We start from the raw sequence: 24,127 nt of genomic DNA on the forward strand, positions 1-24,127 counted from the left end.
GCGGACCCGCCCGCGGAAGGGGACGGCGCAACAGCTGGGCGCGCCCCCGCCGCCGCCCCCCCGCCCCGCGCCCCGCTCCGCACCACCGGCACCACGCTCCCCCCCGGCTGCATCTCCCCTCTGCATCCCGCCCCGCCCCGGGCCGGCGCGGGGGGCCCGCCACCGTCCCCCGTGCGCGGCAGCCCCCGGCGCGGCACCCCTGCGTTGCCTCCCCGCCGGGCATGGTGCAACCCCCTTCCCAGCGCGGCGTCGCCCCCCTCCCCCCCCCCCCCGACATCCCCCCTGGCACGGCACCCGCCCCGCAGCCCGCTCTGCCCCAAGCCCCTGCTGCAGACCTGGGCCAGGCGATGTCCCCAAGCCCAGCCTGGCACCCCACGGCGGGGGCAGGGGGGGCACAAACCCAGGAGAAGAGGGTCCTGCCGGTACCTTCCTCTGCAGCATCAAGCCACCACAGGTCCGGCAGGTGGGTGCAGTGCCTTAAGCTGGAAAATGTCACAGTAGCAGGGCCACCATCTTGGTGGGAACATGTACCACTCGTGGGACCCCACCTCACTGCCATTCGCGGTACCCCACACTCAGCCAGGGGATTTGGTTCTGCCCTGGCTGCAGGATGTGGCCCCTTCCCTCCCCGTTGCCATCCATCCACCCAGCTGATGTGCCTGGCAAGCAGCACTGCTGTCACCAGCGGGCAGACTGCAGGGTGGGTAAGGGATGGGGGGCAGAGGGGGGTGAGGCTGCATTGAGGTGCCCTGAACCACATGAGAGCCAGAGCCTGTGCCTGCGGTGCCAATCAGCCCCTGTCCCCAGCGGTGGGGGCCAGGCAGTGGCTCCCAGCGCCATGCAGCAATAATTTCATTAACAGCTCCAGGAACAATTAACAACTGCTCTGATGCCTTCAAGAGCTGAAGCAGGTGCGAAGCCAGCATGGCTCTCCCAGGCATCACCGGCTGTGCCTTGGCCTCCATCTGCCCCAGCCCAGCGCTGGTGGTGTTGAGCAGAGCCGAGGCCACCACCGGCACAGCCCCAGAGTGAGGCCAGAGCCACCTCCCACCAGCACACACCTTGCCAGGCACCTCCAGTGCCAACATGGTTGTGTACTGGCCACGAGTGCAGGCTGGGCAGCACATGCAGGGTGGCATCCAAAGGGTGCCCACTCCCATCCCACTGTGCTGTCCCAGGCAGTGCCCTGAGCCCCAGCACATCTCGCACAGGCACTGGTGGGGGCCAGCTGGCAAAGGAGATTCCTGCCCATCCCGGCGGGCAGAGCCCCAGCACATCCATCGATAACCACCCTCCTTCAGGCTGGTTCATTATTACTGATGGCATTTGCATGGAAACAGGATGTTTTTACTCCTTGCGGCTCCATCTGCTTCTGCTGAAGTCACCGTGCTTCACATGAGCTCCCTGGGGGGCTGCCATGGGAACCGGGGCTGACTCCCCTGCAGTGCCGGGTACCCCAGCCTGGGCTCCTGCAGTGGCCAGACCCCCCAGCCAGGCAGTGGGGCAGAGCTGGGGGGGGTGGGGTACACAGCAAGGCGCTGCCCTGGGGGACCTTGGCAGGGAGGCGGCTTGGGGCCCCGCGTGCGGTGCCAGCCCCATCTGCTCCTTGTGCCACTCTCCCGGGACAACTTCCAGCTACCTCTGCTGGTGCCACATTGGCAGTGCCAGCAACAATGCTCCTACCACCCAGGTGCCCACCACACCCACCCTGTCCTACCGCTCACCCAGGGGTACCAGTGGTGCCCAGTCCTGCCTTGGCTTCACCCAGTTCCTTCACCATGTGCTTGTGACACACGGTGCCACGTGGGTGCCGTGCCGAGGCTACATGGTCTCACCCTGTCCTGTGGCGCAGGCTGGCATGGCCAGGACATCAGTGGGGAAGTAGCAGGACGCACTGATGAATTAATAGACACTAATTAATACAGATTGGGGACATCACTTTCAATTCCACTTGCTCTCCCTCTTGCCAAGGAGGAGCTGAGGGGGCAGGTGAGCCAGATCCTACTCCACAGCCAGAGCCCTGAGCCCTGCTGCCAAAGGGCCATGCCAGCCTGACATGAGGTCTGTGGGGGCGCCTGGGACCCCTGACCACCTGTCAGCGTGTCATGAGGGGCTGCAGCACATGGGGAGCTGTGGGCTTCAAGGAGAGAAGCCTGGTGCTCAGCCAGCCCAGTGCCCCCAGCACAGCATGCTCAGCGCCTGGGCGTCCCATGATGGCCGCAGCCCCAAGGGGATGCTGGAAGTGCCAGCCCCACTGGATGCTGTAAATGGATTATTACTCGGAGTAATTAAGATGGAATTAAAAATTAATTCTCCTCTCCAGCACACCACGGTCATGGCTCAGCCGCGTGCTACAGCCGTTGTGTCAGGGCTTTCTCCTGAAAGAAACTGGATTGGGGTGGAGGTAGAGGGAGGGCATCACCTGGTAAGCGATGGTACCCGTGCTCCGCAACTGCAGCTGCCACCTCCCTGGGAGTGTCACCATGCTGGCACCGCTCCCCCTCACCACATGCCCCAGGCCACGTGTCCAGCAGGCCAGCCCAGGCGAGGCAGCTCCCACCCACTGCTGGGTGCAGCAGAGCCCCTGCCCATGCCGTGTCCGACCTCCTGCCTGGCCCCAGCAGGTGTGGGCAAGGCCAGCCATGAGATTTTCTAAACTCCCATCAAATATTTAAATAGGTATTTGAGCTCATGTATAATGGATTGCCTGCACACTGCCTCCCTATCCATTTGTGGTATTTAAGGAAGTCGAATATTAAACACCATTGTATTAGCAAAACCGCCGTCTGCCTAATTGAGTTACAAACGGGGAAGGTGCTGATGAATAAACAATGCATAATGCATGGCCCTATGAGCAGGATGCGGCCAGGCCCTCGGTGCTGGGCAGGGACCAGGCTGTGTACGGTGCTGGGGCCAGGAGGGTGCTCGGGCAGGGAGTGGTCACAGGTACTGGTGATGTTGATGGCAGAGCTGAAGGTGGGAGGAACACAAGTGCCATGCGAGGGACATGTGCCAGAGCATGGCACAGCATGGCATGGGAAGGCACGGCATGGCATTGGATATCCTGGGCCTCATCCTACACAGGGATGCTCAGAAACGGAGCCAATGAGAGCAACCCCAGCCGTGCAAGGAACAGAAAGATTATGAAAATGAAAAGTAAATAAATATGGATGTTGAGGACCTAATTCTGATAAGAGGATTTTCAAAATTAGCCATTTGCAAGAGTAGATTAATGGCACACAGTGCCGGGGGCGGGAAAAGCTCCATTAAGATGTGTGGCAAAGCCCATCCCAACACAGCCTGCTCCTCGCAGCCCCCAGCGCTTGAAGAGCTGCTCCCTGCTTTTTAAGGAGATGGATTTGCTGCTGCCAAGAGAGAAAACAGGGTGGCTGGAGGGGCTCGGGCACAGCGCAGTGCCACCCTGCATACACAGGTCCTGTGGCCACAGTGCCATGGCACCAGGACCTCACTGGAGAGCACTGGGGCCAGCAGTGCTGGGTGTCTGTGCTTGGGCAGACAGCAGGGTGGGCACGGTAGTGGCACATAGGCTGGGGTCCTCAGGGCTGTGCCTGGCACCCCCAGCCTGGGCGTAGGGTGGCTGCACCAGCGGCAGTGTGGGGCTGGGAAAGGGGGAGTGGGGTGAACAGGTAGTGAAGGCACTGGCCTGTCACCCCATGGGTGCCCCGTGCCAGCCAGTTCAGTGGGTGCTCCCGGCCAGAGCTGGTGCTGATGCCCCCCGTGGCAGTAGTGTGGGTGCTGGGGCAGGGACATCTCCATACGCGCTGGGCTGCGCAGGGGCAGGAGGCTGCGGGGACTCAGAGGGGCTCTTTGCATCCTCTGGCTGGGATTTTCTATCCAAGCAGCCAAGCAGAAAACTCATTACAGCCTGGCACAAAGGCAGCATCACTGTCCCCATCCCTGTCCCCATGCCTGGCTGGGGGCTGGCATGGCTGCGAGCAGCAGGAGGGTGTCCTGGACAGGGGCAGCCGGAGGGGCTGGAAGTGGCCATATGCTGTCCCCTACCACTGTCAGTCCCTTGTGCCCCTCACCCCAGCCCAGGGCTTACAAGTCCCCTCCCCAGCCTGACACAGATCCCCTGCTCTTTGGCACAGGTGGGTCAGGTGTGGGTCTGAGGTGGGTGCCAGCATCTGCAGGGCCTCCAAGGCCATGTGTGGGGCAGGGCAGGGTGCAAGCAGCCCAGGCACCCTGAGTCCCTGGCGCTCCCGCAGCAGCAGTAGCAGCAGACAATTAATTAGCAGGGCAGTGGGAGAGCAGCCGGCGGAGCTGCGTGGGATCGATGGACGCATCGACCGCCCGGGAAACACCAGCCCTCCCAGCCAGAGATGTGGCACTGGGGTGGGCAATCAGGGAGCCAGGCAGGGAACCAGGTAGGGAGCCTGGCAGCCCTCCCGACCCCACAGCTGGGTGCTGGCGGGGGGGGGGGGGGGGCTGTGGGCTGCAGCATCACCAGCCCACTCCAAGGGAACACCAGGGTTCACAGGGCCAGGAGGGGAAGGACAGGCACCGGTGGCACTGCCTGCTGTGTGCCCTGTGCCCCAGCAGCTCTGGGGATTGCAGCTGCTCCCCCCGAGCCAGGAGAGTGAGCGGTCCCTTTGCCACGCTGGGAGGACCTGGGGGTGTTAATGAAGCCGGGGTGGGGGGGCTCAATTAGCAGCTGTTGGGATGCATCTGTGTTGAGGGAGGTGCAAGCTGGTCCCTTAGAGCTGGCTGCATTGGCCGGTGCAGGCAAGGGACAGGGCTGCACCGTGCCTGTGCTGAAGGCTTGGGGACAGCATGGGCACGGTGCCTGGGAGGGGACAAAACCCTGTGGGCGTGTGCCACACAGACGAGGGGCACCCAGGCCATAGTACAGGGCCAGCAGAGCAAATCCCAAAGGGGTCATGGGCAAGGGACACAGGGCAGGGTGGTGGGGACAGCTCTGCCAGCAGCAGGGCGCTGCCTGCAGCTTGCTACAGCACTGTGCTGCAGCCATACCTGCAGGTCTGATGCCTGCAGGTCTGTGGCCACACATGTCCTGTCCCTGTCCCCATGCCTATCCCTGTCCCCATCCCACCTTCCCACTCCCCTCGCCTGCCTCTGCCAAGCAGGACGTGCCAGTCCGTCCCCGCGGGGAAGGAGAGTGCTCAGCCATGTTGCAGGAGCCTGGTTGTCATCCAGATGAGAACTGACAGCAAGGGGCTCTTCTCAGGTACAGGCTCCCTGCAGCACAGGGCAGGATTTAATGTTCCCTCTCCACCTCCTCTGCTGCTGGCACTGGGGATGGCCCTGCAGGCACTTAACCCCTTCCCGACCGTGCCAACCTCTCCACACAAAGCCCACCATGTCAACCCCACCGTGCAAACCCAGCTGTGCAAACTGTGCTCTGCAGCCCTCTGTGCAAACCAGCTGTCGGAGGGCAGCAGCCCAGCATGGGCAGGCAGCACCAGCCCTGCCATGCCTGCCTGCTCCACACTGCAGGGACAGCAGGCAGGGAACAGGATCAGCAGGCAGAGCCCGAGACCAGGAGCAAGACCCATGGGTGCAGCCCCTCTGCTGCACCCTGCTGTGTCCTGCCTGGTGCGGGAGACCAAGCATGAAGGGGTCCATGGGCCCCTTGCCTCCCACATCTCCCACACTGACTGCTGTCTCCATGGAGGTTGTCATGGGAACGCTGTGCTGTAGGTGCCCCTCACCCTGGGTACCCCTCCTCACACGCCATGCTGATTCTGGATGGAGGACAAGCTCAGCCTGCACCCTCACCAGGGCCTGGCAGGGTGGGCAGAGAAGGCATGGGGCACCTCATGGGGGCTTGTCCCCCCAGGAGTGCTCAGAGGATGCTAGTGGTACCCAGGGATGGAGGTCCCCTGCATGCCCATGTCCCCCCTACCAGGGCCCAGAGCACCCTCATGGCCCCAGGAGGGTGATGGGGCAGGAAGGTGGGCACAGACACCATGGGAACAGTGTGGCGCAGCCCCAGCGCCAGCAGCCGCGCTGCCTGCCCACTCCCACAGTGAGCCAGCGCTGCCTGTTCTTCCCGGCCCACGCGCCAGCCACGGAGCCAGCAGCTCCTTCCCCAGTTACTTCGGGGGATTTTAACCCTGCAGCACCCACTGGTTGCAACGGGATGGGTGTCTGCACCCATCCTGGCACCAGGTGCGTGCCCGGGGAAGGATCTGTCCTTGCTGCCGGAGCTGCCAGAGCCGGTGGCATAGGAAGAGGCTGTGCTGGCAGCCTGCCGAGCTGAGTCGTGGGCCAGCGGCGCCTGGCCCTGGCTGCACGCCAGCTGCCGGCAAGGTGACCCTGCATGGGCACCCAGCACCACATACCTGCACCGCCTGCCTGGAGAAGGGGACACGGGTCACCATCCCTGCACCAGCCCAGCGCCATGCTGCCGTGCCCACCCCTGCTGTGCCCCACAGCGACCCTGGCCCCACATTCCCCATCCCTGCGGTGCCATGCATGTCTCTGACCCCGCATCCTCCCCAGCCCCACATTCCCCATCCCTGTGGTGCCACGTATATCCCTGACCCCGCATCCTCCCCAGCCCCACTGGGTGCCACAGCACCCTGACCTGTATCTCCTGCCCAACGCAACCCCTGGTCCCCCAGCTCTGTCCTTGCCAGCCCTCATGCCTTCACTGCCCCCTGCCCCCACCTGCAGCCCTGCCGCATGTCTGCTGCCATCTGCCTCTCCCTTTTGATTAGTATTAATTTTTAATTATGATTATTGACAGGGCTGCCAGCTTGGCTGCCAGCTGGGACAGCTGCCCAGCGTGAAACAGGCTGGGGGCAGCCCTGGCACTGCTGTGCTCGCTCAGTGGCTCCTGGCAACTGCTGTCCCTATCTGGGGGGTCCCCGAGTGCCTCCCACCCCCCTTTGTCCCCCAAGTAGGGACCCTGAAGTGCAGGAGCTGAGGATGGAGGCCATCATGTCACCAAAGGATGGGCTCTAGGGGGGCACTGCCAGCCCCCCAGCTGGCTGGGCTGCTTTGAGCCCATAAAGCCGTGGAGATAGATGGCCCCTATTACTTTTCCAATCAAACAAAACCCCACCGCGGCTGCACGTGAATGGCAATGAACCTCGGCACTGCGCCACAGCCTCTGCCACCAGCCCCCCTGCCTGCCCCAGGTAACCTTGGCCTCCCGGCATGGCGGGGCACAGGGCACCCCATTGCACCCAGGACGGCAGTGAGGGGACAGGGACAGCATGCCAGCCTGGCCTGGGGGGCAGCCCCCGGTGGGAGCCGGGCCAGGCAGTGGAGCAGGTTGAAGGGACAGAGGGACAGGCAGCCCCCGGCCCTCACCCACTTCACGCTGCCACTGCTGGGGTGGTGGCACAAACAGGTGCCATTAACAGTGCGGTGGATGGGGGGTCCCGGCACCCCACGTGCCTCCAGCCCCCGGCCCCAGCTTCAGCCGGGGCAGCCCGTGCCCCACTCTCTCCTGCCTGCCCCTCTCCGGGGGGTGGGGGCAGCTCTGCGGGCCCACCGCCAGGGCCGGCTGCCAGCGCTGCCGTGCCGAGCTGGCCAAGGCCGGGCGAGCGGCACCATCGCGTGGCGAGGGGCCGGCAGTGCAGGGCGCAGGCAGCGCAGGCAGCGCAGGCAGCGCAGGCAGCGCCCCGCCCGCCTTCTCTCTTCAGTGCCCCCGACCCCCCCCGCCTGCAGACACCTCAGCCGTGCCCCCTCGGTCCTGCTGCCGGCCGTGGGGTGGGTGCTGCCTGCAGCACCCCTGGCCTGGGTGCCCTACAGGGGAGGGCAGCAGGGTCCTGTCCCCTTTGTCCTGCGCAGAAAGGCAGCTCAGGGCCAGCACATGATGCAAGGACATGGGGATGCTGCCTGGCATGCTGCGTGCCAGGGACGAGCTCCCCCCTCCCTGCTCTGGCAGCATCTCTTGGCTGGCACAGGGGGCAACACGGGGTGGTGGAGGGCAGGCAGAGCCCTGGCACAGCTGCCCCTGTGGCCCCAGAGAAGGGCAGCCAAGTCCCAGGGACACAGCTATGTGCAGCCATGGTAGTGGCCCAGAGCACGGCAGGGCTCAGCATCTCCATGAAAGCTGGTGGGGCTTCACTGCAGACAGCCACGGTCCCAGGGTGCCATGGCCACACTGTCAGGAGGTGAGCAGGCACCTCCACCTCAAAAACCTGAATGGAGGAGAGGGGGAGGATGGAAGTCAGACCCAGTGATCAAAAACACAAATAGAAAATTAAAGGACAGGGCATGGGCTGGAGCAGGAAGGAGAGGAGTAAGGGAGCCCTTCTGCAGCCAGTGCCAGGACAGGCAGGAGGGACAACAGGGGGTAAGGGCCATGGAAAGGAGGAACCAGCAAACTCCCAGGGCTCAACGGACTGGGGCTGTGAGCCAGCGGGTCTGATACCAATAAACCCTTGGGAAGCAAATAAGCTTCATACCACCTGGGCTGCAGGTGCCTGTGGCAGGGATGTGAGCAAACAGCATGAGGAGGATGCTGTGCCACAGCCCCAGCACCAACTCTGCGAGGACACTGGGCTGCCCGCAGCTAGGGAGCTGGTCTTCCCAAAAAGGCAGACCCATGTCCCACCAATGTGCAGGGGCTTGGGAAAGATGGGGACCAGCTCCCCAGGCTGAGCTGACCCAGAGAAGTTGGGCTCTGGTACCCCCTTCCCACACCCAGGCTCACAGGGCAGCGAGCTGTGCCCATGCCTGGGCCAGGGGAGGACAGAGCCCAGCATCCTCCTGAGGGCTACCCAGGGCCCCCAGAGCAAAGGGACACCCCCACAGCCCCAGGGAGAGGGGCACTGGGACACACACAGTGCCCCAAGCCCACAGTGATGCCAACTCTGTGCTCCCAGCCCTGTTCACCCAGCAGGTGGGTACAGGATATGGCATTGCATTGTCCCCCCTCCCAGGACCCCCCCCCCCCCCCCCCCCCCCAAGAAAAAGCCAACCCAGGGTGCCAGAACCCTGGCCCAGCCCTGGACACACAGACCATGCTCAGCTGCAGGCATTCATTGTGGAATAGGACAGGAGGACCCTGTGGGCAGTGCCCTGCTCCCCCCACAGTCACACCACAAACTTGGTCTTTGTGAGGGAACTGCTCTTGGTGGCTGTGTCTGCATGGGCCTGGTATCCGATGGACACCTTCTGTGACAAGCCCAGGTGCTCCTTGTAGACACGCCTGGAGGAGGGAAGGGGTTGTGTGAATGGGGCAGCATCACTTCTCCCACAGGGTCCCTGCCCAGGGACTCCAATCCCCCCAAACCTGGCCCTGCGCAGCCCCCCCCGCCCCAAAGCTGCATTACCCGATGTGGGTGACCCCTTCCCGGTTCTCTGCTTCCCGAGTCCAAATGGCTATCTTGTCCCCCTTGGCACGGATGTTGATGACTGCTCCGCACACCTCATCGCTGTACTCGTCAAACATCTCTCCAATGAGGCACAGCAACTGCCGGGAGAAGGGGAGCCCAGGACAGTCCCCACTAGGGCTCAACACTGCGACAGGGGAAGCACCGCTGCCAGGACCCAGCGGGGCAGCCCAAGCAGGACCACACTCACCGTCTCCAGCCAGAAACGGTCCAGCTCGGTGTGCCGCTGCTGCTTGGCCAGGGTGATGAGCCAGCGCCCGCCACGCTTGTTCTGGCTGTCCTCCCACATGGGCTCAATGCCGTCCTAGGGATGGGCAAGGGGATGGTCAGGGGCACCAAGTACCTGGCCAGAGCTAGCTCAGGGAGCTGTGAGCACCCAGCCAGCCTTCCCCTCCCACCCTATGGCCAGGACACCCTGCCAGCCCCACTGGCACCCAGTGTGGCCCCATAATGCTGGGTGCTGCAGGGAGCTCTGAGGAGGGACTGCAGTGGCGGGGGTGTCACACCTTGAAGAGGGAGTAGTCACAGCCAGATGTGAGCTTGCTGGCAAGCTGGATGTGGTTGTACAGCCTGTGCCGGGTGGAGACAAGACACAGAAGCAGGTGAGAAGAGGTGCCTCAGGGACCCCTAAGCACTCTCCTCTAGCCCAGACCCCCTCATCAGGGCCTCTCCAGAGGGAGCATATTGCCCACTTGTGGCTCACTCACGCCCAGAAGTCCTCTACAGTGCTGAACTTGGTGACGAGACGCAGGTTTGCCTGCCACATCTTGCTCTTGTCATTCTTGAAGAACCACAGTGCCCACCTGGGGAGGGGGGATGTCAGCCATGCTGGAGCCCCCATCCAGCCCTGGGACCTCCCTCCCAGCACCAGGAGGGGCTGCCCATGGCCAGACCCCCCGCCCCCCCCTACCTGTTTTGCAGAGGGTGCTTGCCCAGGCTTTCTGCCAGGAGCAGTTCTCGCTGCTGAGCCCTCTGCCGCTGACGCCGCTCATCTTGCCTCCTCTGGGGAAGGAGGGACAGCCCCGAGGAGCCCCACAGGCACTCCATCAGGGAGCCTGCAGCCCCCCAGCCCCCCCCCCGATGACACAGATCCCACAGCTGGGAGCCCCAAGGAGACAGCAGGGCTGCCTAGACTCTGCTGCCAGGTCCAGCCCACAGGGAGAGCACTCACCTGCTCCCCCGTAGCCATCCTGGCTAGCACAGGCTCCCCTGAGCTGCCCTGGCTCTTAAGTGGCCACAGGTGGGCGGGATGAGGCAGCCATCCCAGCTGCAGCTGGTGGGGTGGGAGGGTGGTGTGCTGGGGAGGGGGTACCAGGCCTGCCTCTCCCGGGGAGCAGGGAGATTGGGGGATCCCCCCCTAGGGCAGGGAGCTGGGGGATGAGAGCAGGAGATCAGGGTGGGATGGGATCAGGATGGGGGGCAGGACGAGGTAAGGTGGGGACAATGTGGCATGGAATCAAGATGGTGTGGCACAAGGCACGTATGTGAGATAGCATCGGGATGGGGGTTTGGGATGGGATGTGGTGGAGAGGATGGGATCAGGGTAGGATGGGATGGGAACAACAGGGGATGGGAGTGGAATGGGATGGGGAGAGGGTGGGATGTGATGGGGAGCGGATGGGATCAAAATTGGATGGGGTGGGGACAGGGTGGGATGAGGTGGGAAGAGGCCATGAGGAGGGGATGGGATCAAAATTGGATGGGGACGGGAATAGCGTAGGGACAGGGTAGAACATGGAGGGGACAGAGATGGGGACAGCCTGTAGAGGGGAGAGGATGATATCAGGACGAGATGGGATCAGGATCGGGAGGAGATGGGATGGGGAGAGTGTGGGGTGGGAACGGGACGTGATGGGGACCGGGGCACGACAGCGTGGGAAGGGATCAGGACAGGTGGGGATGGGGAGAAGGCTCGGCGCGATGGGCCCGTCCCGGGGGTGCCGAGCCGTGCGGGCAGGAGCCGGCGCAGGGCCGGGGATGCCGCTGCCGTGCGGGGCGGGGACGGCGGGGCACGGCTCCGCACGGCCCCGCACGGCCGGGACAGCTCAGCCCGGCTCAGCCCGGCGCGGCGCGGTCCCCCCCGCGCATCACGGCGCAGCGCGGCGCAGCGCAGCGCGGCCCCGGCACAGCCGCACTGAGCCCGCCCCGCCGCAGCCCGGCCCGGCCCGGCCCGGCCCGCCCGTCCCCGCCGCCAGCGAGCCAGGTCGGGCGGGCAGCGGGGCCGGGGCCGGGGGCGGGCGGGCGGCGGGGCCGGGGGCGCGGGGATGCGCGGGGCGGGCGGGAGCGGGGCCGGGCCGGGGGGGGCCGGGGCGGGGTGAAGCCGTGCGGCCTCTCCCCGCAGAGCCGCCATGGAGGTGTTCATGAAGGGCTTGTCCAAGGCCAAGGAGGGGGTGGTCGCCGCCGCCGAGAAGACCAAGCAGGGGGTGGCCGAGGCCGCCGAGAAGACCAAGGAGGGGGTCCTCTATGTCGGTAAGGGCCGGCTCGGCCTGCCTGCCCCCTGCCTGCCCCCTGCCTGCCCCCTCCTGCCTCCCGGCTAATCCCTGCCCGTCCCCCTGCATGCCCCGCCGGCCCCTCTGCCTGCCCTTGCCAGCTCCTGCGTTTGCCCTTGCGTCCTCCTGCCCGTCTGCCCGCCGGCCCCCCCGTCCCTGTCCCCGGCCCCGCTCCCCGCCCCCGCCTGTCACTGCCCCACCGGGACCCCCCTGCGGCGGGGTGCCCCGGGGCAGCGGGCCGGTGGCTGCAGTGCTCTGCCCGCGGGGCATCTGCGGGGGGGGGGAGGACTGGGCCCCGCGGGCAGGGGCAGGACCTGGCAAGTCCCCAGGCTGAGGGGATGGCACCCCCGGGGACCGGACCCCCTGGGGCTTCCGGTGGTCTGAGCCCGAGTGCCCCGTGGCTCCCTGCCGGGGATGCTCTGGGGCAGGAGCGTGGAGGGACCATGATGGAGGAGGGGACCGCCGTGCTGGGATGTGCCCGGCTCAGACCAGCGGGGCTGGGGACACGTTTGTTCCCCTTGGAGAGGTCGTGCCCAGGAGCACATCCCACACCGCGGCTCTGCTGGCATCTCCCCTACAGCCAGCCTGGTGGCTGGGGGGTCCCTCTGCGCTGCCCCTCGGGGCTGGGGTCCATTCGGGGCCAAATCCTAGAAGGTGCCGCTGGCAGGGAGGAGGCAGCCCCCGGGCAGGCTGCGTTCTGGGCTGTGGCGTTGGGCTGCTTGGGCAGGGCGCTGTGGCCGCTCCTGCCTGCAGCAGGAGGGAAGGCGCAGGGCTGGGGCTCCATCCTGCTCCGGAGGGCACCAGCTCTGCGGGAGGGCTGAGGCCCTGGAGCTGTTGCCCTGGGTGGTGGTGGTGGGTGCTTGCCCTGGACCCCCACTCTGCCCAGGAGTGCGTGCTCTGGATGGGCATCCAGCGGCTCAAGAAGCTCCCCGAGGCCCCATCCTGCAGGAGCTAGCCAGCCTCTGCTATTCCCCCTGTCGCAGGCACCCTGCACCCATCCCGTGGGGTGTCCTGTCATCTGCGGGTGGTGTTGCTCTGCCTGAAGCAGCCTGGCAGGGTCGGCATGGCCAGCGGCGGCACCTGGCCCCAGGCTGTGCCAGCTGTGGGGCTGCCCGTGCCGTGCTGGCACCAGCTCTGGGTGTGGATGCCAGCTCCCGTGGGAGGCTTTGCTCAGCGGCATGGCCGGTGTTCACCCCGTGGGGCTGTGCCCCAGCATGGCGCTGGGCCCCAGGGTCTCTGCCCTCGTGGCATGTGGTGGTGGCCCCAATGCTGCCCAGCTCGGGCTCCTGCAGGGACCGGAGCCGTGTGGGTGCTTGGCCCCCCAGCTGCCCTGGCGCGGCTGGGCTGGGCCGTGGGCAGGATGTTGCCCCAGCTCACAATGCCCTGCCAGGGTCCCAGGCACAGCGCGTGGCACCGCCTGGCCGCTGGCCCCTCTAACCCCATCTCTGTCTCTTTCTACCCCCAGGGAGTAAAACCCAAGGTGTGGTGCAAGGCGTCACCTCAGGTACGGTTCCCTCCAGCTCCCCACCACCGTACCCCTCTGGCCCCAAGAGTGCTGCGGTGCTAACGAGATCAGAGGCTAATTGAGGGGCTGATGTCACCCAGCCAAAGCCTCTTACATAATAGGGCCCGCAACAAAGGATTTGTGGAGGCTGCTCACACTCCCTGCCCAGCTGCAGAGCAGCATCCTGACCCCCTCCCCTCCCCAGCGCCCTGGCAGGGAGATGGGGAGGGTCTGATCCTGCCCAGCAACAACCTGCTAGCCCCCCGTGTGGCGTGGGGCATGGGGCAGTGGCCGGGCACCCCTCCCTGGCACGGGGGGGGCACTGACAGGCACCCGTGGCTCTTCCAGTGGCTGAGAAAGCGAAGGAGCAGGCGTCCCAGCTGGGCGAAGCTGCGTTCTCGGGCGCTGGCAACATTGCAGCAGCCACTGGGCTGGTGAAGAAGGAGGAGTTCCCTGCGGACCTGAAGGTGAGACACCCCCGCCCCAGGCCACTGCCATGCCCACGGGGAGGCCCACGGGGAGGCTGGGACGTCCCCAGGCTTGGTGGGGAGCCCCTTGGCTACTCCCCAGCCCCATGGGAGGGATCCTGCAGATCCCCAGCTGCCCTGCCTGTGCCCAGGGCAGGGACATGTCGCTGCCCCGAGCGTGCTGGCTGCATGCGTGGCCGCTGCGGACGTGTGCATGCGTGGGCTCCTGCATGGCAGCCTGGAGCGCGGGGCCGCGATGCATCGCTCCAGCAGCTGCGAGGTGACCTGACAGCTGCGGGAGTGGAGGGACGGGGAGGGGCAGCGGGTTCGCATCTCACCGCCCCCATGAGCTGTTGGCTTCCAGCTTAGCCCAAAATAGCATCAGCTGAAGAAATGAGGCCACCGCTGCTGCTGCACGGGGGGGATCGGCTGTCCCCCTTTCCCTCCCGCCAGCCACTCTGCCAGCCCCGGGGAGGGGTTACCCAGCACCGCCCTCCCCAGCTAGGGATGCAGGATGCTCCCACAGGCCTGCCAGCAACTGGAGCCCCCATGTGCCAGCAGCCATGGCCTGCCTGGGGCTGAGGCTGGGAGTGGGGCAGGGATGCGCACACCCACGCTCTGCTCCCACGGACCCCTGCCTGTCATCCCCCAGCTAGGTGGGCTGGTGTGTGGCCAGGGTGCCCACTGGGTCCCACTGGTGCCCCCCACATGGAGCCCCCAGTGTCCTGGGTGTGTTGCTGGTCTCTGCCATGTCCCCCCAGTCTGGCAGGGGCAGGGAATGTGGATGCTTTGTGGGGGGCTGGGTGCGTTGGACTGACCCCCTGGTTCACCCCCAGCCAGAGGAGGTGGCCCAGGAGGCTGTTGAGGAGCCGCTGGTCGAGCCGCTGCTGGAGCCAGAGGGGGAGAACTACGAGGAGCCCCCACAGGTGAGGAGACAGGGGGGCACAGGGCACCACAGAGGGCACGGTGTGCCAGCGCTCAGCGCACCGGTGGCCACTGCTGTCCAGAGCAAAGCCCGGAGCCTACCTGCTCTCAGGTGCCCCATGCACTTAGCCCTGCAGCCTTACAGGCAGGCTGGCATGGGGCTGGGGGGAACAGGGGCTCTGTGCCCCACCTGAGCTCTCTCACTGGCTTTTTTTTCCCCCCATCCCACAGGAGGAATACCAGGAATACGAGCCAGAGGCATAATGGACCCTCGTCCTTGCCTCTTCCACCAGCAGCACAACGAACCGCCGGTAGCTCCCTGCTCCTCCCCAGCCGGCCCTGGCCAGTGCTTGCGTGCCAGGGAGGAGCAGGGGTGCCCCTGCCCCGTTCGCTCACGAGTTCTTCCTCCAGTTCCGTTCCAAGGGACCGTGTCTGTGTCGCTGTACCATGTCTAGCAGTGAGAAAAACCTGCCGTGTCTAAGCCCCCGAGCCCTAGCGTGTGCCCAAGCCGTGGGTGCTGCCTGCAGGGGCTGGTGTGTGTGCGTGCGTGCGTGCGTGCGTCTGTGAAGCCCGGGTTTATCGCTCTGTATCCCTCCCAGCGCCATAAACCCTGGCTGCGTCCTGATGTGTCTGTGTCTGTACAAAGCATGTTTACCTGCTCGCGGGCTGCTGTACATTTTGCTTGCACGCATGTCCCTGTGGTTCTGCTCTGGTCATCGTGGAACTATTTTTTTTTTTATATATATATCTCTATCTATGTGTGGACGGGTCTTTTGCCTTTGTGAACCCTTGGCGCCCAAACCCGCTCCCCAGCCTGCTGGATGGTGACGGTGCCTGCGCCCCCCCTGAGGTCCCATAGTGCCGACGCTGTGTTGTGACGTGGCATGGATATCCCCCCCACCCCCATTGCTGGATGTGCAATACGAGGGCAGCTGCCAGTGACACAGCTGCCCCCGTTTCTGTGAATAAAGCCAACTCTTGTCTGTAGCCCCCTGGTCCTGGTTGTGGGTTCCCTGGGGAGAGGGGTGGTCCTGCGCTTTGGTGACAGGGCTCGTTTGGGAAGAGGAATGAGGGGCTGGGGCAGACTAGTTGGCCCCTTCTGGCTGCGGCAGCGGGCAGGACTGGGTCCTTGTTAGGACAAGATGCCTTCCTGTCTGCTTGCTGCTGTGTCAGCAGCAGGTCACTGTGTCCTGGGCCTCCAGCTGCGCTATAGCTGAGGCTGGGACATGGGCAGTGTCCCTGTGCCACCTGTCTGTGTGCTGGCTGCGGTGCTTTGCATCTGAAGGTGAATGCAGGGGGCCTTTGGGGCTGAGGACCGCAAGCCAGAACAAGGCTAGACATAGTCCTGGGCTTCAGCACGGGTTCCCTGCCAGGAGATGCTGGCTGTGCTAGCAGAGGGGGTTCAGGTGCTGGGCACCGGCTTCCCCCGTCCTCCCTGCAGCAGGATGTGCTGCTGTTCATGAGGCACCTCCCAGAGGTGCACCCTGGTCTTGTGCTAGAAGCGCAGAGCAAAGGGGAGCCTCTCCTCTGCTGTCCCTACTTTCTGATGTAACCTTGCTCCCCTCAGGGGGCCAGGGACATGGCTAGCACCCACAGCTCGCTCGGCTGCAGTGTGACAACCTCAAGGGAAGATGACTGCCACACAGCACTACATGATGTCCACCACAGCAGTGGGTCCTGTGCCCACCCGAGTGCAGTCCTTGGGCCTTCAGCTCCCCCAGGACGGGTCCACCAACCCAGCCTGAGTACCCAGCCAGCCTCTAGCCCCTTGACTGCAGCACAGGCTGGGGTGAGAGGCTGGGCTGAGTCTCCCTCCCATGAATATCAGATTAAATCCCCATCAGTGCTAGCTCACCAGCTTTGCCAGCAAAGAGTGAAGCTGCAGCAGTCAGCATGGACACACAACAGGTTTGCTGATGCCTGCAAATCCCCACCCTGGCTCTGCTGTCTCTGTATGCGCCAGTTGCAGCAGTGCTCGCAGCGCCCAGCGTGTGTTACTAAATGGACCAAGACAGCTGTTCCTGGGGCTGGCTGTGCCATGGGTTGTCCCCTCCTCTACAGCTAATTGCGTTTTCTTCTTCCCTTGTCCAGTTCTGCCAATCATGGGCAAACAGACCCAAACGAGCATCAGCACAGCTTCCCCCAGTGCCCAGGGGGCTGTAAAGGGGCTGGGGCAGAGGGGGTGTGAGGGAAGACAGCCCCCTGCCCAGGAGAGCTCAGAGTCCGGCAGCAGGGAGAGAATGTGCCCAAGCCAACCATTTATACAGACAAGGATGTCCCCTCTGTGCAGCACACAGTGTCCTGAGCACCCCCTGCACTGCAGGACTGTGACCCTCACCGTGCGGCTGGCAGTGATGCCGGGGCAGCCCTACCAGGTGCTGTGTCAGTAGGTGAAGCTGGCCTGGTTGTACACGGTGAGCACCTTCTCCAGAGCACACAGGTAGGCAGCAGTTCTCCGGTCCAGGCCCAGGTTGTACCTTGCAGCCACAGTCATAATTTTCTGGAGAGAGAGGAGAGCTGGTGTGTGCTGGGAGGCTCTGGGGGCAAGGGGGGGGGCGGGCAGAGGACCTAGGGAGGAGGGTGCAGGCAGTGCCACACATGCAAGCACAGGCCAGGACCTGGGAGCACCCAAGAGGGGAGAGGTCACCTCTGCACCAAATGACCAAGGGGACTGTTCTGTAAGACCTGGACCCCCCTACAAGGGGCTCTGGAGATGTTCTCTCACTGCTCCCCCACAGCACTCCCCTGGGAACAGACCCTGCACCCACGGGTGGGCTCCACACACACCACTCTCACTGCTGAGCGTGGCACATAGCCACCTCCGTGAGGGGTGGCATGAAAACCCCCCACCCAGCACTGCACCCCTGGCTCGTGTAAGCAGCCCTGGAAACGGGGCACAGAGGTTGGTGGGAACATGGATTGGTGGGAACAGGGAGTGGGACAGGGACCCAGTAACAACAAGGGATGCTGCTGAGCACGAGGCTTTACCCAAAGTGTGGATATGAAGATGAACCCAGGCCTCAAGCTGACCTGCCAGGAGTAGTGATGGGGTGCTGTGGGTGGGCAACCTTCAAATACAGCCCAGAGCCTCTGCAGTGAGGAAAGGGACCCAAGAGCAGGGATGGGTGGGGAAAGAGCCCTTGGAGGTACCTTGGCTGACTGCTCCATGGTGTAGGCTAGTCCCGAATACACAATGTCCTTCTCTGAGGCAACCTGATGGAAAGAACAAGTAAATCCTTTGTGAGAAGGGCTAGAGGTTGCCCCCCCAAACCCATTTATCAAACACATCCCCTCTGCTTGGTGCAGCAGCACCACAGGTGGTGCAAGCTTGGCTTGCCACCTCTGCAGCTGGTTCCAGGCTCCTAAGGGACTCCCCGAAGCAGCCAGCAGCACCCTCAGATGGTGGGGCTGTACCACCACACATGGCATCTCCACCCCATCCCCTCCATCAGTGGGATAAGAGCATGGGGAGCTTTGTGTGTGACACAAGCTCAGCTTTCAGCACTGGGGCAGCAGACAGGAGCATCTGGGAATGTGAAACAAGTGAGCCAGGACAAACCTCCACAGTTAGAGGCACTTACCGTCACAGGAGACTGGATCCCTGGGGATGGAATGATGGGGATCTCCCCTCTGGCCTTGCCAAACCACTGCTCCAGCTGTGCTGAACTGACTGCAGGAGGTGGTAGCTGGATTCCTACTCGTACTTGAAGCTGAAGCAGCTGTAGCTAACGTGGTTCAGGTTCTTCAGCCACTCAAAGAAGGATGCAGTCACACCACCTGCATTCACATACAAATCCTGCCAAGGGCAGTACACGCTTTTCAGATTTGCAGCTTAGGGTGACCCTGAGAGCCACAGTTGATCTGGAGATCTCTCCTCCTCTACCTTGGGTCCCTCCCCATACCCTTGGGCCAGAGCCCAATGTCCTGAGGTCACTTGGATGGCTGAATCTTAGAGCCACGCTGGCTCTGCAGTGTCACTAAGCAGAGACACCAGCTGCTGTGACTCCCCATGTGATGTGGCAGTTTGCTGTTGGCCCGTCAGCGACCACAGGATATCCTGGTGCTGGCCCGGAGCCCCCTGTTGTTGCTACAGCCAAGAACCAGGAGGGTTCAGGAGGGAAACCAGCACCTGAGGTGCTCAGGACCTGGGGGCAAGGCAGGGAACAGGCCGAGACAGCACCATCAATGCTGCCTGATCCCAGAGCCTGGCAAAGCCCAGCCTGATCCACACCAGTGCAGCTAATGCCATGTGGCCCTACCATCTCCCCATGTGTGTGTGTATGGTCATACCGGGATGACCAGGATGTTTCTTTGCAGGAATATCTCATGTGCTGCTGGTGTAGTGGGGCCATTGGCAGCTTCTGCAATGATCTGAGAGCACAAGCAAAGCAGAGAGGAGACAGGCAGAAGAAACAAAAGAAAAAAGCAGTGACGGGCTGCTTTCCCTGCTGCTGGGATCCTCCCCACCAGGCCAGTTCTGGTGGCAGGGATCTGGGCACTCGCCTCCCTACCAGAGCTGTTCAGGATAAGCAAAAGCTCAGACCTCATGTTTCACACGGAACACTTAACAGGACCGTGACACCTTGGTGGGCACCATGCAGCATCTAGGCACAATTTGAACAATCCTCCTGCACCTCACACTGAGGGGGAGCAGTCAGCTGCCATGGCACGGCACAGGGCAGGGCCATGGGTGTAGCTCAGCCCTTCTTACAGGAACAGATGATTTTGCACTGTCTGCCCCAAAGCGCTTGCCAGCTTGGTACAGCTCCTAATGGCACCCCTGGTTCCTGAGACCTCAAAACCAGTCTCCAAACACAGCAAAATTATACACACAATAGCCAAGGACTTTAGCCTTCTCACTCTCTGCCGTACCAGTGAAGCAGAAAGATGTGTGGAAAGGAAAGGGATGAGCAAAGGCAGGGCCATTCCCGAGGGCACTGTGGGCAGCAGCTCCAGGTGCAGCTTCAGTTCAAAGCCTCTTCCCCGCGGCAGGGAGCTGCGCTGGGGAGCGAGTGCTCGCAGAAAGCGCGGATTGCCGGCTGCAGGCAAGGCTTCAGCTGTGCCGTTTCCAGATTTATTTCTGCCTTGCAGAGAACAGCGGCCGGAACAGCAGGAAACAGGCAGCTGTGGGCAGAGCGGGCAGTGGATTGGGGCAGCAGTGCGTGGCAGAGAGCAGGAGCTCCTGGAGCTACAGCAGGGGGAAGCACCTCACCACAGTTGTGAGCAGGGAAGGGTAGGTCCTTCCTGGGAGAAGAAGGGAAAAGGCATGGCTGGCACCCTCAGAGTCCCAGCGAGCTCCCAGGCTGCTGGGCAAGGCAAAGCTAAGGCGGGCCAGACCCACAGAGCACCCAGAAGTGATGGGGGGTGCACCCACAAGCAGGACCTTCACCACAGGTAACATCACCGCTCTCTGTGGCTGGTTTGGAGGTGACAGAAACGTGAAGTTGTCATTGGGGTCGGCTCTTTCTATCTGGTCTGGCAGAGCCCCCTGTGTTGTGCCACCCCTCCGCTCTGCCAGATGCACAGGTGAAGGTCAGTCGCAGCTTCTATTTTATGAGTGACTGGGTGGCTACAGAGAAGCCTTGAGAGTGAGCAGCACAGTGCCCCTGGGCTGCTGGTTTGAGTTTCTAAGGGATCAGCTCTTAGAAAATGATCCACACACAGCAGGTCTGAAACACTGCTCAAATGAGTGCCAGCTGTCACAGAGTGTGGAGAGCTCTGGGAAGTCATGTCCAGGCAGCACTGCAGGAGCTGAGACTGCAAGCTTTCCTGGAAAGGGGGGGCAGAAAGGTCCTGAGGAATTGTCCTCTTCAAAGCTCTAGCTAGGCTGAGCACTCATCTGCAGCACAAAGGTCTTGCCAGGGAAGCCAGGGCTCAGGCCGATGCAGTCCATGTAGTCTGTGTTGGTGATGTAGTTCTCAATGCCATGCAGGACCCCGTGCCCGGTGGCAGGGTGTCACCTATGGATGCCACCCTGGCTGATGGGCTTTCCTGTCACACGCACCTGGGCATTTATGTCCTGCAAGGCTGGGATGGGAAGAGAGAAGGTTAAGGTCTCATCTGGTGCAAGTCCTCTAGAGAGGACTTTCCCCAAGCCTCAGCTTCCCTCACGCTCCCCTAAGCCACAGCTAAACCTAAAGCAACTTGCTGGCATGGGCCTCTCGGTACAAACCCTCACAGTGCTCATGGCATTCCAGGCTCCAAACCAGCACTTTCAGAGCTCACCCGGTACCCCAGTGTGTGGATGTATGTGTCAGTTATCCAGGACATCTCCCACTACCCAGTACTGACATCAGGGACCAGCACGTCAATCCCAGGCCCTGTGGAGGTAAAAAAATCTGTCAAATCCTGTCTTTGCAATTCAATTGATCTGCTCCAACCAATGGCATGTTACAGCCAGGTGGTTTCAGCAGGCTGGTCATGGCCTTGGGCACACCAGGGAGTCCCTTGACCAAAGTGTGGTGCTGCCCATGTCCCAGGGTGTCCCCAGGTTCTCTCAGGCATGAACAGCTTTGGCTTTCACGGAGTCTTTGCTTTGTCCTTTCCCAATATTTTCAAGTAAAGAGAGAATGTAAAGGTCGTTGCCTTGTGACCAGCACCCACTGAGCTCTCTATCACACACTGAGGCAGGAGAAACTTTCACTCCTCCCTGTGGCTGCGCTCGCTGGTGGGGATGGAGGATAACTCCCAGGTGAGACCCCAGCTCATCAGTAGCTGGGTGGCAGCCTGGGCCAGCCCTGCCATGCTTGGCACTGCACGAGGCTCCCTCTGCTCCAAATTCACAGCACGGGCAGAGCAAAGCAGTGAACGGACAGCAGAGCACAGGGGTGTGAGTGCTGTGGACAGGCAGCGAGGCAGTGGCAGCCTCTGTGCTTGCCCAGCCAGGCAGCTGCTGCCTGCTCCCCTGCCTGCAAGCCACACACCGCTTACAGACCTGGGACAAAACCACCCTCCCCTGTAAATCCCTTCTTGGCCTTTTCTACAGTAAAATGCCTCATTATTTCCTCCAGCTAATGTTCCTGTGCAAGAACAACAAAACACAGCTGTTACTACAGGCCCCAAGAAAAATCACAGAGCCATGGTACAGCATCCGGCAGCTGCCCTGCCCTGCCTGTACAGGGCACACCCTTACGTCTCCAGGGAGTTAATTACAGCAGCTGGGGTCCCTGGGTTGAAAAAAAGAGATGTGTGAACTCCTAGTCCCTTTGCTCACTGCCCTTCCAACCCCTTGGTGATTTGCACCTTCCCCCAGCACAGCAGGCAGCAGCAGGAACGTCTCTACTCCAGGCTCCTTCAGCGTGCCTCTGGTCACATGCACTGACCCATAAACCAGAGTTTGCCACCCCTCTCCCCCCTCCAAGCTGCTTTTCGCAGTTGCTGGGTGAGTGTTACTCACTACAAACGTCTCCCCCCACTTGCCAGAGTGCATTGCTGTGATGCGCACAGAGAGGGAGGGCTGTGCAAATGGAGCGTGAGTTATGGGCTGTCGGCGGGGGAAGGAGAGGAGTGAACTCACCGACTATTTCCTCGGATTGATCCTCACACCCGCCATGGCACCACCAAAAAGAACGTCTGGAAAAGACAGGGTAAGGCAGAAATGTTCTCTGCCAGCTCACCTGCTACAGCAACCGTGACCTTGTTGGTGAATCCAGGCAAGGGGCCACTGCTTCCCCACGCCACACACAGCCCCCCCTGCAACGCCATGCAGCCTCTGCAGAGCAGAGCTGAAGGCAGGACAGGATATAGACCCTGAGCCTGCCACAAACGCCACCAGCCAGAGCTGAATCCATGACAACCCAGGCACAGAGACTGCATCTGAGAAGCACGATGCTTGACGCTCCCTGATTAACACGAACAATCCCAGACTGCCAGTGGTGTATTCTGCAGCCACAGCAAGCCCTGCCCTCGCACATCCGTGCCCAGGGGAACATCCTGCACTTCTAGAGCACTTCTGATTTTCAAAGCATCTAATGAGCTTTTCTGACTCACTGTATCACGGCCCCATCCCATGTCCAAGTCACCACATGCTTTACATTCCCCTTGTACTTACCCACTGCAGCGCATTTGTATGTCATTAATGCAGCCAGGGCTTTTACTTCATTGACACCGATTGAACTGCTGAAACAAACCCCTGGGAAAGGAGAGGAGAAGTGAAGAGTCCCTGCCTTTTTGCCACAAATGGCACAGAGGCACTGTAGGAAAGGCTCTGACTCTTCTGAAACAACAGCATCTAGTTGCAATAGGCGATCAGCATTCAGCTAGACCTGTTTCTCCAGATCGCCACAGAATGGAAAGCAGGTTCCTACCAGCAGACACAGGCCTTTGCTGTGGCGAGAACCTCAAAGAGTGCAGCCGCAGCACAGGTGAAAGCCTCAGGCTAAGGGTGAGGGGACAGGAGGCTGGGACCCCTCAGGCTCAGAACAACTGTTGTTGCTTTGAGGTGTGTTTAGGGCAGCAAGTATATGGTGTTTAGGATAAGGAGATGAATGCACACAGGGGTACCAGCCAGCCACGCTGCTCCTGTGCTCTGCTATGAGCAGCTGGGCTGCAGATCAGGTTGGCAAAGCCACCTGCCTCAGTCATCCTTCATTCTTCTTAGGGATGCATCCATGGATGGCATCCTCCTGGGCACAACTGTATGCATCCCAACCACCACCGTGTTAATGTAGACACCCTCTATGTCAGGCTCCCCATGCCCTGAGCCGGGCGGGGGCAGCCCAGCAGAGCCCCACATGCAAGGCTGGGTAAGGATGGAGAAGCATGTAGTGGGGCTGCAGCTCGCTGCCTCACCCCTTTTGCAGGGCAGGCAGTGCTGGCTGTGCTGGGCATGCCAACCCCACACCACCTCCCAGGCACTGCTGTCCCTGCACAGGGGGAAGGCCACCTCCAGGACATGGCTGCAGCACTGGATGGTCTCCAGGAGCCCTTGCACCCAGGGCAGCCCACCCCGCTGGGCTGCTCCCACCTCCACCATGGACAGCTAGGAGGCATCGGGGCTGCCCGCTGCCAGGCTGGCCGTGCCCTAGCACTGCCCCACCACTGCCATGGTGCCCCCGCGGCCCAGCCACCGCCCTGCTGACCCTAACGTGGCTGCCCCCATCCGCCACCCTGGCAGCAGCCAATAAGACCTGCCCTGGGTGGCTGAAGGCACTCCCTTCAGCAAATGGCTCTCTGATTGGCTGATCCCCACGCAGATGGCCATGAGGGGGCGCTGTGGAGAGTGGGCTGGGCGGGGTGGGTACTTCAGGGCTCTTCTGATTGGCTGATTCTCTGGCCAATGAGAGGTGGGAAGATGGGGCTGGGGTCTGCGCAGGGAGAAGATGGACCAAAGGGGCGAGGCCAGCTCCGGGGTGTGGCCAGCCGGGACATGGTGTGGGGTCAGGGGCACCAGCTGGGGCCATGGGGCTG

General features: G+C 62.6%; 2 protein-coding genes and 1 pseudogene across 2 annotated transcripts; 1 reads left to right on the forward strand and 2 right to left on the reverse strand.

Moving 5' to 3' along the window:
- Nucleotides 1-8,969: 8,969 nt before the first annotated feature.
- EIF4E1B (eukaryotic translation initiation factor 4E family member 1B) lies at nucleotides 8,970-11,222 on the reverse strand. Its single transcript, XM_005231871.4, has 6 exons — nucleotides 10,246-11,222; nucleotides 10,043-10,138; nucleotides 9,842-9,905; nucleotides 9,526-9,639; nucleotides 9,276-9,415; nucleotides 8,970-9,151 (listed from the first exon to the last, which is right to left on the reverse strand). The coding sequence occupies exons 1-6, from the start codon at nucleotides 10,380-10,382 to the stop codon at nucleotides 9,037-9,039; spliced, it is 666 nt and encodes a 221-aa protein (XP_005231928.4). The 5' UTR covers nucleotides 10,383-11,222; the 3' UTR covers nucleotides 8,970-9,036.
- Nucleotides 11,223-11,387: 165 nt separating this feature from the next.
- SNCB (synuclein beta) lies at nucleotides 11,388-15,706 on the forward strand. Its single transcript, XM_055813124.1, has 6 exons — nucleotides 11,388-11,538; nucleotides 11,677-11,804; nucleotides 13,290-13,328; nucleotides 13,677-13,795; nucleotides 14,632-14,721; nucleotides 14,951-15,706. The coding sequence occupies exons 2-6, from the start codon at nucleotides 11,684-11,686 to the stop codon at nucleotides 14,981-14,983; spliced, it is 402 nt and encodes a 133-aa protein (XP_055669099.1). The 5' UTR covers nucleotides 11,388-11,538; nucleotides 11,677-11,683; the 3' UTR covers nucleotides 14,984-15,706.
- Nucleotides 15,707-15,812: 106 nt separating this feature from the next.
- LOC101916852 (glutamate dehydrogenase 1, mitochondrial-like) lies at nucleotides 15,813-22,874 on the reverse strand (annotated as a pseudogene).
- Between the last annotated feature and the right edge of the window lie 1,253 nt (nucleotides 22,875-24,127).

The sequence above is a fragment of the Falco peregrinus genome, chromosome 8 (genome assembly GCF_023634155.1).
Source record: "Falco peregrinus isolate bFalPer1 chromosome 8, bFalPer1.pri, whole genome shotgun sequence".
NCBI classification, from domain to species: Eukaryota; Metazoa; Chordata; class Aves; order Falconiformes; family Falconidae; genus Falco; species Falco peregrinus.

What these genes read in the sequence shown, in the direction of transcription:
- EIF4E1B (XM_005231871.4), bottom strand. Translation starts at nt 10,382, where the DNA reads ATGGAGTGCCTGTGGGGCTCCTCGGGGCTGTCCCTCCTTCCCCAGAGG. An exon ending in GTGACTACTCCCTCTTCAAG is followed by an intron (nt 9,640 to 9,841) that starts GTGTGACACCCC and finishes GCCCATCCCTAG; the next exon opens with GACGGCATTGAGCCCATGTG. An exon ending in GAAGGGGTCACCCACATCGG is followed by an intron (nt 9,152 to 9,275) that starts GTAATGCAGCTT and finishes TCCCTCCTCCAG; the next exon opens with GCGTGTCTACAAGGAGCACC.
- SNCB (XM_055813124.1), top strand. Translation starts at nt 11,684, where the DNA reads ATGGAGGTGTTCATGAAGGGCTTGTCCAAGGCCAAGGAGGGGGTGGTC. An exon ending in GGTGCAAGGCGTCACCTCAG is followed by an intron (nt 13,329 to 13,676) that starts GTACGGTTCCCT and finishes TGGCTCTTCCAG; the next exon opens with TGGCTGAGAAAGCGAAGGAG. An exon ending in AGTTCCCTGCGGACCTGAAG is followed by an intron (nt 13,796 to 14,631) that starts GTGAGACACCCC and finishes GTTCACCCCCAG; the next exon opens with CCAGAGGAGGTGGCCCAGGA.